This window comes from Dromaius novaehollandiae, chromosome 12, assembly GCF_036370855.1.
Source record: "Dromaius novaehollandiae isolate bDroNov1 chromosome 12, bDroNov1.hap1, whole genome shotgun sequence".
NCBI lineage: Eukaryota > Metazoa > Chordata > Aves > Casuariiformes > Dromaiidae > Dromaius > Dromaius novaehollandiae.
In genome coordinates this window covers 10,897,820-10,913,434 of record NC_088109.1, presented here as the reverse complement: position 1 = coordinate 10,913,434, position 15,615 = coordinate 10,897,820, and the positions used below count along the sequence as shown (strand labels likewise).

Here is a 15,615-nt window from a genome sequence, read left to right as displayed (position 1 = left end):
CCCTGACAGGGTCATTGTATAAGACAGAACGTAACAGACTTCTACATTCTTCAGCATAAACTTGAATAATTCAGTTTTACTGCTTTGTCACAAACAGTTGTATAAAAAATTGAAAGGGCTTACTTGAAACAGTCATCGCAAGCAATATTCCCCATGGTCTCCTTTATAGTGCGTTCAGAAACAAAAGCTGGATATTCAGTATCACAGGGCTCTAGGGTTTGTTTCAACCTTTGCGCTATAGGCACAGGAAAAAATATCTCGATGTTAACATGGGAAGAACAGCATACAAAATTCTGAACAACACAAGATGCTGTATTACAGAGCTCACAGAACAGAAATGTTACTCAGCTTCTGCCACCCTGTGAGATTTCCTAGGCAGTGCATAACACTTTACATTTCAATTAAAAAAAAAAAAAAAAGTTTATCCATGGAATGAAATTTTGTAAGACATAACCATTAAACCAGTTATTCATGTTTTAGCCTTTGCCAATCAATTTACACTTACGCATGAGATTTTATTCTTTCTCTGTAGATTCAAGATGGACTTACTTCAGTGCTGCTGTGCATCACTAACTCATTAAGTATGGGTGTTTACATTTATTTGCTAATTAATTTGTGGCACATTTTGCTGAAGCCAGAATACTTTTTTGCATTATGATTTGGCATCTTTGCAGTGTTTCACCGCGTAAAATAAACTCTGTGGATAGGAGGCAGAAGTGTTACCTTGCTTATAAATATTGCTTGTCATCTGCTTCCCTAAATAGTAATAATGAAGACTTTATAACACTCTTCCTCTGAAACCCTGGCACTGTCGTGGTGCAAGGGAAAAGAACATGACACTACTCGCACCTTAAAGATGGGGAAATTGAGGCACAAGGAAGCAATGTGCCTGGTGCAAGGTCAAACTACAGGACAGCAGCAGAGCTGGGAACTGACTCTCATGCTGAAGTATCTATTGGGCAGTGCTCTCCCTAGTTCCCTTTCTTTTTCCTCCCCACCCCTTCATTCTTCCTCAACACAGAGATACACTTGCACATCAGCACAAATGTTAAGCCTATCTTAAACTAATTGCTAAGTGAGAAAACAAGATCAAGTATGACAAAAATAGATTACACTAAACAGGCTCCTGGATTCCACAGATCTTACATTCAAGATAGTCTTTTTTAGAAGCAGTGGTGCATCTACTGCGCAGTGCCAAGGAATGACCAAAACTGCATTTGCAATCAGACAGTAGGATGTGTTCCTGAATTGTCTTAATTTTTTTATATAATTCAAAGATAAATATTCCCCCAAGTGCACTGAACTTAAGGAAGGTACTAAAGTTAGTCAGAAAAGTTTTGTTATGTCTGACATGTTTCCACTATGCTCACGCCCTATTTAACAATTTGGCATTTTCCTAAAAATTGTCCGGCTAGCTCTATTGCACCTTCTCTCTTTCTCTTCTCTTCTCCTCATCTGTTGTCAAGAATGACTGAAAATTATCTCATCTGTAATTTGGGGGTCTACCCTCACTTGTTGATACATATGGTCCATGTAATAGAGAGGCTGCCAGAGATTCAAGGGTCTCAGATTTCCAGCACCTCCTCAGAGTCAAGAAGATTACTGGGTTGCCCAAGGCTTAGGAAGCCAGTTTCTTCTCTCTCATTTACAAACATGACTGAGATCACAAGACCTTGTGTAGGAGTATTTTTCCTAGCAGGGTTTGTAAATTGGCAGGTGTGCAGGGAAGTTCTAGTATCTTCAGCAATGCATGCTGCCCTATTACTGCCACAATTTGAGCAGGAAGAAATTTCCCTATTAGAGAAACTGAAAAAAATTCTGAGGTTTAATAGGCATTGTTAAGAAAAGTGAAAAAACCCTGCAAATTCATTCATTTTAATTTCAGGAGGTGTAGTCATGATTATTACAATGTTTAGTAGCAATGTAACATCAACATAAGAGCACACCTAAGCATGTGCTTCTCTGGCTGAAATCTCTATGTGAATTGTCTCTTGCTTTTGCCTTGCTCATACCTGATGATTTACAAACAATCATCACTTGCCACCTGATCATATTTGAACAGTGCAAGCAGTACCACAAAAGTGATGCTATTCCAATGAGCATGATGAGGGAGTATTTTCAATGTTCTTACTCATCAAGGGAATGGAGCAATGAACTGTGTAACTAAAACCTCACTTTCAACTAAAACATGAATGGAAATCTCTCAGTCCCACTGTCTATCAAAGTGATGTAATGATAATGTTTTGTATTTAAGAAAAGAAGAGGCTGCAAGCTAATAATGCCTGTCTTCTGTAGTTAGTATGTGCCTAAAAACTAAACAAACGATAATTTCCATGACACAAAGACAGATGCTGTCTTTAAAGGACATTTTCCCAAACTTATAACACAAGTGCCATTGGATGTCCCATGTCAACAAATATTAAAACATATTTGTACAGTACACTTGAAAAAACTTTGGAAGTTCCCCATTCCCAACTCTGGCTGCTCTGCGCTGTTTCACAAACGCAAAGCACAGTAAGACTGCTGTAGTTTATCTGGCATTCCTCTTCAGATGTAGGGAATGGTATTGCATTTCCTGGGGCTGGCACAGCAAACCCTACCATCCTTCATAGCCATCAGTATAAGAGAGACTTTCCATCGTGGTTAGAGACATCACTGAAGAGTTAGTCTCGGTTTTTAGAAGACCCATTTGGCCTCTTCTGACTACAGCAGCTCTAAAAGCAAACGGTGCTTGGCTCGTTCTTATGAAGCTCCATTTATGCACGTGCCTGACATCCACACACCGCTCATAGCTGACGGAGCAGAAGAACTGGCCTTAAGTGTTGCAATGCAGTATGTGATTTACATCAGAACAGGAAAGGCTCTAATATGTTGACGCACCTAAATTTCCAGAAGACACTTCTCGGTGTCTACCCCCTGCAGACATCCATCTCGGCCTTCCCTTTGCCTGCACTTGCATCGCACCTGGCAGCCGTCTACTCGGGCTCGGCCGCTCATTGCCACACTGCCTGCTGGGTCCAGGAGACAGCCTTTGCTGGAAGAGCTCCTCCATCTTTTTACTACAGGGGACACTGGAACAGTCCAGGGCATCAGTATGTTCTGTTTTCCCCATACTTTAACTTTTGCCAGGATCTTATTCCGGCATAAAGGCAGTCATTAGACTGCCAGGCAATGCAAAGATGAATTAAAGCCTAAAGTAGTACTTTTATCCCCTGCTTTACTGTGGAATATGCAAATCAGGAACGTCGGCTGAAGAATTCAATTTAAATTACTACACCAATAACTGGCATGGTCTACAATTTGCCTATAAAATAACCAATTGAAGAGCAATCTTCCTGAAAATTATCCTTTTACTTTTGAGCAATACTTCTGAAATGTCGTAAGAAGTCTGGTAAAATATAAGACAAGAGTTGAAATGCAAAACTTCTAATTCTTATGTGAACTGTTGAAATTTGCTTTCATTATTATTTCTGATGAAGCCTCCACATTTCAGAATTTATTTTGAGTAAATTTATTTTTCATTCATCTAGGATTTATTTTTAAATGTCTGTTTCAAATTTTAAGATAGAACAAAATACACCTTAAACTTGTTTAAAAATAAAAACATGAGATTTATCATCTAAGCCTTAAAAATCTTTTTCTATGAACTTATATAGAGATGATCAAGCTCCTCTGGAATTATGATTAAATGGCATTTTCCAGCACAATAATCCCCTAAACACGACAGCAGCTCTGGAAAAAAAATAGTATTAGCAGAAAAAGGCTAGTATAATTGTTTTACTCATAAAGATTATTTTAGAATGAAGGGAAAATTTTCAAAAAAAAATAATCTACTATTTTAATTTTTCCTTCATACAAGTACACTGTACTCTCTAGAGTATACACAAGCACTTTCTGATTATTCATAGAAGGTGATCTTAATTCTCTCCTATTTTGGGAATGACTGAAAAAGCAGAGGATGATGATATAGAAGATAAACCTATTATTACCAGAAGTTTATTAATTAATCTAAAACATTTTACCTACATCTGAATTTTAAAAATCCAATTTAATCTAGCCATTTCTGCCACTACAGCCAGGAACAAAATTTACACTTACCTTTTGCTGTTAGATCAGAATGCCACCAACTGCATAGATTAAACTCCACAAGGAACCTAAACAAATGATTTTTCATATTATCTCACAATGTTTTCAAAACACTAAACTCTCAGTACTCCAGTACCATTAATCTTATTTTAAATAAAAGCTAACACAAAATTGACACTCATATTGCTGGTATGACTCAAGGGTTATTATCTTTTGCTGTGGTCACATTTTTACCGGGTTGTATCTTACCACAGAGAAGTTATTCTGAAATTAACCCTATCAATAAATCATAGATTTACCTATTATTAATCAGAAGCTCTTAATTAAAGTGTCCATTAAAATTTTCAGTGCATGGCAGCCTGCAGTGTTTTCACTGTTTACCATTATTTATAGCTATTTCCCATTATGCAGTATATTCTGACTCTAATATTTTAATATTTTATTATATTAATATAATAACATATTTTTAGTATTTTTGTATTTTTAAAATGCAACCTTTCCTGGCCATAGTACAGAAGTACAAAATATTTTCTTATGTTACTTCTGGATCTAAAATAATAAATAATATTTTATTTCTATTAGCAGCAAAGGTTTGATTAACCAGTGTCTAATCAATTCTAACCAGTTGCGTAGCAAATGCATGTTCCCACTGAAATACACTGCAAATTCCCACTGAAATACACTGCAATTTACTTTAAAGAATGGACTGAAACATATCAGTCAATCAGTTATCACTGTAAGTAGAAAGAATGTGAATTGAACATCCAGTTTATCACATGGACATGAAACTACAATATATTTAAACACAAAAGGTTTATTACAATTTTGAAACTGTTATGGACAGCAACAAAGTCTCATTTTAACATGATTTCTTTTCCTGATATATATTTTGAAAGTTCAATTTCAGATCAATCTCTGCACACTTGCAATAGCCATCCAGTTAATTTTCCTTAAATCTTATTCCAGCCTTTCTGATGAAAGGTCATATAATTTGCAACTAAAACAAAATGGCTACAAGAAAAGACTAGTTCTATTTCTGGTGATAAAATTCACTTAAATCTACAATTCTACTGTCTGATAAGAACAATAATAAAATGTATAGATTAATAACACAAAATACATTTTAAGGCTTCCTTCTCATTGTATGATCTTTCTCAGGCAATCTGTCTTAAAGGTAACGCTCATTACCTGTTAACTTAAATTATTTGAACTATTAGAGAAGGTAAAAAATCCAACAGCATACACAGAGTGCACCTTGATCTGGCACACGCTGTAAAGGGTCCATCTTGCAGAAATTTATGAAATCACAAACACCACAATGAGTCACTGTGACGGTTTGCTATATTGACAACAGCCCACCCAAGCAGCATTACAAACAGCCAGACATTTATGTTAAATTTAACGGTAACCGCAATAATAAATTTGGTTTGTATATAGCAAGCTGCTAGACTTACTAAGCAAAGACATACGGATAGAAGTGATGACCATGAATAACATAATAAAAGTTGCAATTGTGCATTCATACAGTCAAAATTTTCTCAGATTTTAGCAATGCTAAATTGGAAAGGAAAAAATGGAAAAAATATTACTAAATTTAAAATAGTATAACAGAACAGCACAGTGTAGGAGAAAAGAACAAATACTCATTAAGTTTTTAATAAAATTTACTTACAAGACAAGCTCAGTCATTATCCATTTTACTGCAGCAAAGAAGGCATTATAAGGCTGAAGAGAAGCAACTTATTTAATAAAAAGGCAAAACATGCAGTATCTATACCTTAATTGAATTCTCCATGTAAAGACAATGTTATGGATATTCAAATGCATGGAAAGCATGAGAAAAAGAACAGCAGCTTTTTCTTAGAGAGTAAAAGAAGGAAAAAAATCATAATTATTGTACTGAATAATAAAACACATTGTCATGAAATTTCCTTTACATATGGTCCTCTACACGGATTATCATTATAAAAAGGAAAGTTTTGCAAATGATTCTTAAATATTTAACCTCTAGGGGTTCCTATTTCCCAGGCTATTGCCGGAGGAACAGTTCTGGTAGATAATTTAGGCTGCAGTTCACAGACTTGCCTCTCTATAATGTAAATCTATATTCATTACCTCAGTCTAATTAAGCTAGGAAAAGCTCCTGAAGTTTTAATTTACCTAAATGAAGCTATCAGTGTCATACTGAAGGCCCAGCTGTAAGCAGTGTAAGTAGTTTTTAAGATTCTTCTCCCTTCCCTCTGATTTTCCAAATAATACCAAATAAAGCAAATACTTTAAAAAATCTGTGTTTGGAGAATTTCTAACGTATGTGGAATATTTTATCTTTTAAAAGAATACCAATCGGATTATTCGTTTTGAAAGAATCTCAGGCAGAAAAGTCAGCCTCCATAAATCTGAAAAGAAAAACCTATTCTTGTTTCCCTTACTTGTGGTAGGGTCTTTTGGCTGCCTAAAATTTGCAAGTTTATCTTTCAGATCCTGCATCAACACAGTATTTTAGTGCGTAAAAGCAGTCGTATTGACTTTAACAGAACCACTCCGAGGTTTAACATCACGTAAGGAGGGGGTGAATCAGCACCTCGCTGAGGCAGAGCGACTTCACGCCGCAGCAGCCGGCCGTGCGCGGTTTTCGGAGGCCCGGGGGCTCACCGGCTCGCAGAGCCGACGCGCTGCCACCGCTCAGCGGCACGGGCGGCTGAAGCAGCACACCGGCAGGACGCGTGAAACCTGAGACGGTCCCGTTCTCTCCTATTAAGGACCGTCTTACAGGAAAAGATAAGCCACGTTATTATACCCATTAGAAAAAGGTATGGCAAGTCTTTCCTAGAGATGAAAAGAGAAAATTTCAGCTCTTTGGGACATTTTGTTTATTTTCTTTCCAAATCAGAAAACTTGAAATCTTCCATACAAGTAACTGAAAAATTTGTTCTGAAATATCCAGAATTACCTACTTTGAAGATGTTGCATACTTTTGTTTTGGTAATGGCAAATGATATAGTAAAATAATATATATTTAATGTAAAATATACTACATTTTATAAAACTAATGCTTTTAATATGAGAGCTAAAACAAAATGAAACAAACTCTTTCAACAAAACTGAAACAAAAGATTTCAATATTATAGGACACAAAGTGAGAAAAAGAGTTAGTTTTGAAATTTTAGTGGAAAAACTTTTCATGACATTGAAATCAATGGATCCTTATGAAATGTGATTTTACTGAGACAGCATTTCCCACTCAAAGACTGTTCCCTCAAAAACTGTGACCAGTTTTATTCTCTGTATATACTTAAAACAACCCAGCCAAAGGAATTGACCTGGGTGACTCTATGGCACTAATATATTTGTAACAAGGTAGTTAGTAGATTTTAGACTAATTTTAGTAGATGTTAGCAGATTTCATGGAAAGTAATCTAGGACTTGAATAAATTAAAATGAGAAAATATGCTAAGTAGCAAAGTATCCAGATATCTTTTAAGAAGCAATATCATAAGGTAAAAAAAAGGGACCAGATTATCTACAACTCTTGTCCATGTCTAACTTATCTTTTTAGTCCCACAGCCTAAAACTCTGTGATAGAAACAGGAGTCAAGCCCTGACTCCTGCTTTGCACAATTTTAGCAGAATGTTGTGAGATCCCCTCTAAAAGTCCTAGTCTTTGATGCCTATGCTCCACTTCTAGACTGTTTAAAATGAGAAACAAAATATTAGTTTCTTAACTTTTTAAGGGGTCTCAGTTGTGTCCCTATATCTATATCTGTATTTGTACAGCCATAATTCTGAAATGGAAGGATAAACGTCTCTGAACGAATATGGTGCTTATGCAGAAAATGTGCTGAAAGCTGCCTAATAACCTGATCTACACATGTAAAACATGGAATAAAACACAGAAACGAATTACTTTTGAGGAATCTAGCCCTACCTGTTTTTATTGCAAGTTGTCTTTGTACTTTCTCTGTAGTCATGATTAGTAGAAGTGAAGGAATCAATGGAAAATAATAAACTATAGCTCTCCCCACCTTTCAAGCTGAACCTGACAAAAACTCACTTGAGGTTTAAAAGGAAAGTTTTGCTATCTTCAAAAATATAAATAAAGAACATGTTCACCACGTCTCAGGGTATCCCACAATCACTCCAGAGTTTTTTTTCCCAGTAAACAGAGCGTGGGCAAAAACTGAAATGGTGAAAATCTCTTGGATAAAAGCCCACTTGTAAGAGAGGGGTACTTCAGCTCTGCGTGCTGGGTGCTGCAGACTGAGCTGAAGTCCCAAGCCTTGGGCTGGAAGGCTGTTACTAACAGTTTTAATATATTTTAAAATTTTCCATGCAAATGTGATTCACAGCATCCTGTATTATTTCACTGAGAGTTAAAGACCCATTGCACAGCCTGGAACTTACAATACCGAGATAGTCAGTCTTTTTTTCAGGTTCAGGCCTTAGCAGATAACAGACAGATACATGCAGTAAATCCATATTTGCAGCTATTTCAAAAACACATCGGATCATGTAAATGAAAACATCCCAAAATGCACATGGTTATTAAACAAACCATAGAAGCTCTGTATTTATATATAAGTATAGACCATAGAAGTTACATATTTATAGATATTTGGAAGTTGCCAGAACTAAGATATTTATCTAACAATTTACATAACTATGTGTAGACTTAGTTTTTCTAGCTGGAGCCTTGTGCATTTAAAAATATCAAATGCTAGATAACTTTTCTGACTTGGTAAAATTGTTTGAGTATTTTGGTGCTGCCTTTACCTACAAATTTTTCATGCTAAAACAGTCATATATTTGTTAAAACAGTTTCTTTTTAATATGCAAGAACTATAGTTTATCTAACATTTTATCAGTTAAAACTGATACAGTAGTCTGTACAAGGTATAAGTGATTATAAAATGCCCTTAGAGTTAACAAGTCCAAGTTATTAACTTAATATATGATCTGGCAACAAGCAAGTGCTACCCTTGCCAAACCCAGCTTGACTCTAATCAGGCCTTGCAGAGGGACAGGGTTTGTATTCAGAGCTAACTAGAAGACAAGGGACTAAAAGATCGCTGAAATTCTACTTTAAACTATGTCTTCTTTAAATACTTGGGAAAATGTGTTAAAAACATTGACTTGTGTTTGCTCTGTAAATGAACCAATCCTTTCATATAACGAAACCCTCAGTTTTTAATTTGAATTGCGTATTTCCATGTACATATGTGTTTACATACTGAAAATGTATATTTGGTTCCAGCCTCCCAAACATGAGCATCTGTGTGGGACAAAGGACATTCTGACACTGCCTCCGAAATGGTGGTCCAGCGTTAAAAATGACTGTATAAAGATTTGAACTTGTAAATGCTTAACACTTTGCATTTATTTATAATAAACCATTCCTCTTATGCACTATGATAAACGCAAGAGCTGTAAGCATTCCAAATTAAAATTATGGGCTTACAATGGCCATGATATATTTGCAACAATTTTCTTTGATGATTGCATGGAAAGGTGCTCAGAAAATTAACTATACTTACGTCCAGTAAGCTATGGGCACTGTCGCTACTCTCTTTGTTTGTTCTACACATGGCCTGGTAGTCATAAAGTGTAATTCTACAGAGAAGAACAGAAAACTGCTTGACTAAAAGAAGAAAACACACTGGAATAAAAATGATGTTATGGAATAGTCTGCCTACAAAGTAGACAGGCAAATAAAAACTGTAAGGGTGGTAGGGAAGAGAGGGAAAGGGATCATTAAAATGCTTTATACACAAAGGAGAATAAAGGTAGGAAACAGTGTGGAAACTTTGTAAGGATTTTATCGGACTGTGGAACAAAGCAAAGGCGTAACTGGGAAAGAGAAAACAGGGAGGATACACATACAGTGTAACACACAATGAGATAAACAATGCAAGGAGGAAGAGAATATACATTCAACATGATGCTCAAACAATTGGTTCTGGACTGAGAGCAGCACATTTAGCCCCAGAAAGTGAATGAACCTATGCATTTGAGGGGCTTCTCCAAGAGACCACACTTGAACTCCAAAAATGCAAGAAGACACTTCCACTGTTCTAGCATCTCAGTGCATAACTGATTCGTAAACACGGCGTTTCTTCCAAAGAAGAAAGAGTGTGAATGTCAGCATATTCATTATACAGACAATTGAAACAGGATGGGTTTCCTTTTGCTTCTTTTCGTGAGGGCAAAATATTCCACATCAGATAGCTGCTATAACTAACATATGCTAGAAGCCTCCTCAGATGCATAGTCAACGGGGAAATTTCTTTCTGCTATTGATTTTACTCATCATTGACACACTTTAGAGATCTAAATGTAAAATCCAGAACTCAGAGATAGTATATGGAAATGTGATTATTTCTCTAAATCTGTCTGTCCATAGAACAATTAATTGATTATATCCATCCACAGAAAAAGCATTTAACATCTGTAATAGATGTAGAATAGAATCTTTATCTGATAAGTTGCAACAAGTCTAAATATATAAAAGTTACTAGTATCATTTGAACATATCCATTTGACTTTTGCATCATCAAGGACAAGGAAACACAACTAGACAGAAATGGTTTTAAATGTATGAGATGGGACTTCAATGTTTTGTGATGTGTGCCTTGCTTCTAAGTGAAAAGGAAAGGAGAGCACACAAATTCGGCTATGGAAAGGATGTCCCAGAAGCTGCCAAAAACAGGTCATGAAATGCATTCAGCATCACCAAGAGGCATTCTGCACTGCATGCCATGAAACGTTGCAACCTGTACCAATAAAATGTTGTAATCCATACCGGTAGAAACTGTATATTATTTTTCTGCTCTAATTTTGTGACAGCAGCCATCCCTAAAAGCTTCTTTATTATGCACTACATTTTATTTTTGGCTCACAGGCACAACATCTAAATATATCGGCTCTTGCAGCTTCAACTAACCATTTAGTACATGGTCATACTGCTTACATTATTGACTTTATCTTATATTCAGAACAGAAATGGCTAAGAAGCCATTGTTTTCTGGACTGGCAGAGAGAGGCACATGGTAGACAAACGCATAACTAGAGACCTAAACATGGGTGTAAGTTGAACACTGACCATATTTGGCAGAATCACGCCCACAGCCAGATCCGCGCACACAGATCTGCCAAGACAAACAGAGCAGTACATGGTGTAAGCTGTGCTGCCCATATGGCATGCAGTAATACACCACTTTCTCTAGCTTTTTTTTTTTTCCTCCCCTTAACCATGGTCAGAATCCAGCCCCTGAAAGGTAATCTCTCCACCTCAGCCTTTCCACTCTTGGTTTTAGCTCCACTATTTTATTCCTCTAGATCCAAGGACCATGTTGTATGTCCACAGGACCTCCTAGCGATGGCAGCAATTGGTTAGTGCATGGGCAAGGACAGTTCAAAGATTTTAACTTGCTCTCTGCAGAACAATCAGGAAAAATCTATGTTGCTTGAATGGTCCCATCCTGCTTGATTCACTATCTAGCGTTCAGAGTAGAACAGCATTTGGTTTAGTCCTTATTCTTCACAAAAGATTTTTCAGTAGAATAAGTTTGGTGACTATTCACTTGGTATCTGGAAGTGCAATCATTTTCTCAACTTTCAGTTCCATACACAAGAACAGCTCAGTTAATCTGTGGGCTTCTTTATTCTATTAAGAGGTATTAATCAAATACCATTATAGTGTGTCATTTGGAACATCTGTTATAATTTCAAAATCACTTTTACATATTGGAAAAAGGCTTTTCCCCCTCAGTATTATTATTTGTTAGTATTACATTTATTGAGATACAATAAATAGTTTCTTTAAATGCTCAAAGATAAAAAGTCATAAAAAGACTGAAATATGTACTCACACAAATAATCATGAACACAACTAATACTGCACCCAGACATGCTATATTATATTCTTGAGGATTGTCTTATTGTATCGTAGGTGGTATACAACAATCTAAGATTGCATTGTGAATAAGACGAACAAAAATATCAAAACATGTAGTTAAATACAATTTCATTTAACAAGGAAAGAAATACTAAGCTTTAAAGTGATGGCAGAGGGGAGGAGTTATAATAAAAAACTCAAAATCATGGTGGAACACTGCACATTTGTTGTTGTTTGGCTACTTATGAATGTCAGCAGATGACAGTACAATGAATTTAAAGTTTTAGTAAATATATCTAAAGGTTTTGCCAGTGTGAAGATTCTGTTTCAGGAACAAACCAGAAAATAGATAACACATCTGCGTAGAAGAAAAATGGAGTGAATGTTTAGGAAGGTTCATGCCAGGCATGCATTTCTTCATAACAAAAGTCTGGAATAAGTTCTGCTTTTTGAACAATGTATTCATCATCTTAGTGATTTTCGAAGTGGGTAGGTTCAACACTTATCTGAAACTTTCTGAAGACGATTCAAACAAGTACAACACAGGATGTGCAAATTATATCAGCAAAAGCATTACTGCCAAACATTCCTACAAAGACCTGATTCTTCCCCACTCAAAGCAAACAGGAATTTTGCAACACACTTTCAAGATCAGTGGATGAAACCCATAACCGTGCTGAAATCTGAACACTGCAACATATTGAATCAATTTTGGACTCTCTGTCGCTATGAACAATATTAAAGCTCTGTATAAATGGGTTCCATGGCATTTACAAATTCAAATACGGTTTTGTTTTGGTTTTATTCTTGGAAATGTAATAGAAAGGTAAAATCCTTCCAGTCCTATTCCTTCTTAAGGCTACTGCAGTATTGGTAGTCAAAACACTGGCCTCGGATACTGTGGTGCTTCTGTGTCCAGGTGTCATTTCTAGAGTGCTATTTTATTGCTAATGTCTTTCTGAGATGTTATAAAATAAGCTTTCCTATCATTCAGACAGATTTAACTAACTGTTGCAGAAAGAAAGGCTTCCAGATGACCCTTTTTGAAGTGACTGCATTACAGTTTTAAATACCTGTTTGCTGCTACCTGTATCCTGTTCAGCTGACTCTCGTTAGTAAACACGATAATGCCTGCTTCCCATGATCTAAATTTAAGGCCATCTACACGCCCTAGTCCACGCTGTGCATTACAGCACTTCACAGGAGTGCTTTACTCCCGCTACAGATAACACGCTCGAGACTTTCTGACATCCCCATGCTGTTAACTGCCCCTTTTTACATACCTCATCACTTGCTTTCAAAAGCAGTCATAAGACAGATAGGGACTATTTGCAATAATCTTGAAGTAATGGGAAAAAATGGAAGAAAAACTTTCCAACAATTAAATGCACACCTCCATTGTATGCAACTTCAGGGGCCAAATACATTTTAGTGAAAATCTTTTTATAGCCAGTTTCCTGATACAGTAAATTCCAGTCTTGTACTTTGCAATGTACTTACAACTGAGTACAAATCTGGTTCAAGAAAATTAAACTTCTAAGAACTACTGGCAGCACAGCCTATATTAACAGATGTACTCTTCTGCTTTCAGCTAGATTTTCAGCATACATATGAATTTCTAGTTGGTGGCGTAAAATGTCATAACTGACAATTATAATAGCAAAAAGATCTTCAGTGCATAAATTTCAAATATTTTTTCATCAGTTCAAGATATTTGGGGAAATTCATAAAATTTGTAGGAATATCGAGCTTAATATTGTTCTGTCTTATCATGGAAGAAAACCTCAATAACATAAAAAAGTAAGAAGGGCTCAGGAAAACAAGCATAGGAAGCTGATAATAAAGGAAATCTTGCCCTAATTATTGACACTATCCTTTACTCGTTAGCCTAAGCAAAAATGGTGAGTATAGCTAACTTCTGATACACAGATGTTCATTAACTCAAACACGGATGGGCAACCTGTCGCACATTCTCGCAGTGGGAGAGGAGGAGGAGCAGGAGGGACAGTATTGAATGGTATCAAGAGTAAACTAGTGTCTTAAATCTTGAGAGGGTCCTTGTGGGGAGATAGCAGGACACTGTAAGAAAACCCACGCTGTTGCTGCCCTGGTTCTCCCACCTTCACTGACAGATAGATTATTACAGTGTCCAGAAGCTGTCAGTCTAATACCTTTCACCACCACTAAGATCAAGGAAAAGAATAAAAGTAAATTACAGCATTTGACAAAACAGATTTGTCATCACTTTTCTTTGACTTTAACATTCAACTATTCCTAATTGCCAAGATGCTGCAAAGCATCATTTATAAATCATTTATAAAAATGACAACTCAACCTGTTATTTTCAGCATATAGAAGGACGAACCGTTTATACAGCACACATCTGGGGTCCTCTTTAAATGGGTAAAAGTATTCCCACATAGCTAATACACTGCATGAAATTGGTAGTAAAATTTACAGAGACATAACCTTTAACCTTCAGTTCTGTAACAGCTAATTTTAGATGTCACATGGACAAAACACGAGCAGAGAACATGCCACATAGCAGTGCCACAGTTTCAGAGCATAGGTACAAGATGTGCATCTGGTAAACGCAAAAAATCAGAACAGGGCTCTTGTAATTGGTAGCGTCAACAGGGAAGCGACAGCCTCTATTCTGTTCTTCAGTACCTGCAGGCAGTGTGCAGTTAGCAAGGAGGTCTACTTGTGCTAGACAGTCTGCTGCCATCCTTTCCAATACTTATTCCATTGATGAGAACGGAACATCATTCTTTAGGGCAGTACAATAAAATATTATTCATTTAGAGATTAAAAATCAAGGGCACAGGCCTCATACATGCTCTGCAGTGCATATGATGATTCATATAGCAGACAATTATTGGAAAGAGTCTGCTCATTTTCCTAACTTGAAAGTCTTCTGCTCACCCATGCCAAAAATAAAATGCAAATTCCTGTTCATCTACCTGACATATTTTTGTGATATTTATGTCATAACCAGTGGGTATATCTTGGGCCTACTTTTTCTTTTACTAAGTAAATCACCACTAAAGATAAGGAAATGTTGTATTGTCTAAGAACTGCGACATCACAGTTGGATTTATATAGCTGAAAACAAATCCACTAACTCCATTCTGAATTGCCCCTTCACTCAGAGCACCGATCTTCTGCAGAGAACACATCTACATTCATAAATATTACCAAATTAAGGGAAAACAAAGGTCATTAGATTTTTTAAAGATCAAAACAATGACTGGAAAAATCCACAGCAAAAGAAACAGAGCTTCTAAATATAGCAGTGTCCATTTAATACCTTGAAAAAGATTCAAGAACATTTACTTAAGAATTTATGCTTAAATACAAGGAAGCGACCTAAGTGACCACAGAAAAATATCCTTCATTTGAAGGCTGTGCTGCCTCAGTGGAAATTAGGAAGTTGTTGGTGATCACACAGTTACCGTTTTCATGATCTGGCTTTAATAACGTGTTGCTATATGCAAGTAGCTTAGCAAAGAGTTGAGAATTTTTTTTATAATCTTCTTATAACCTAGAGGCGAAACACTTGTTAGGTTTTGCTTCTAAAGCAAATCAAGACAGAGAGATGAAAGTCTGCCCCTGCGTGTGCTTATTTTTAGAAAACA

General features: G+C 36.3%; 1 protein-coding gene across 2 annotated transcripts in view; it reads right to left on the bottom strand.

Annotated features, from left to right (window-relative positions):
- Positions 1-15,615, bottom strand: part of CACNA2D3 (calcium voltage-gated channel auxiliary subunit alpha2delta 3) — a 478,082-nt gene that overhangs the window by 20,044 nt on the left and 442,423 nt on the right. For both annotated transcript variants that reach the window (XM_026096289.2, XM_064518911.1), the window contains 4 exons: positions 9,618-9,693; positions 5,759-5,811; positions 4,099-4,154; positions 124-235 (listed from right to left, as the gene is read on the bottom strand). In XM_026096289.2, coding sequence (XP_025952074.1) covers positions 124-235; positions 4,099-4,154; positions 5,759-5,811; positions 9,618-9,693 — 297 coding nt within the window. The remainder of the gene's footprint in view (positions 1-123; positions 236-4,098; positions 4,155-5,758; positions 5,812-9,617; positions 9,694-15,615) is intronic.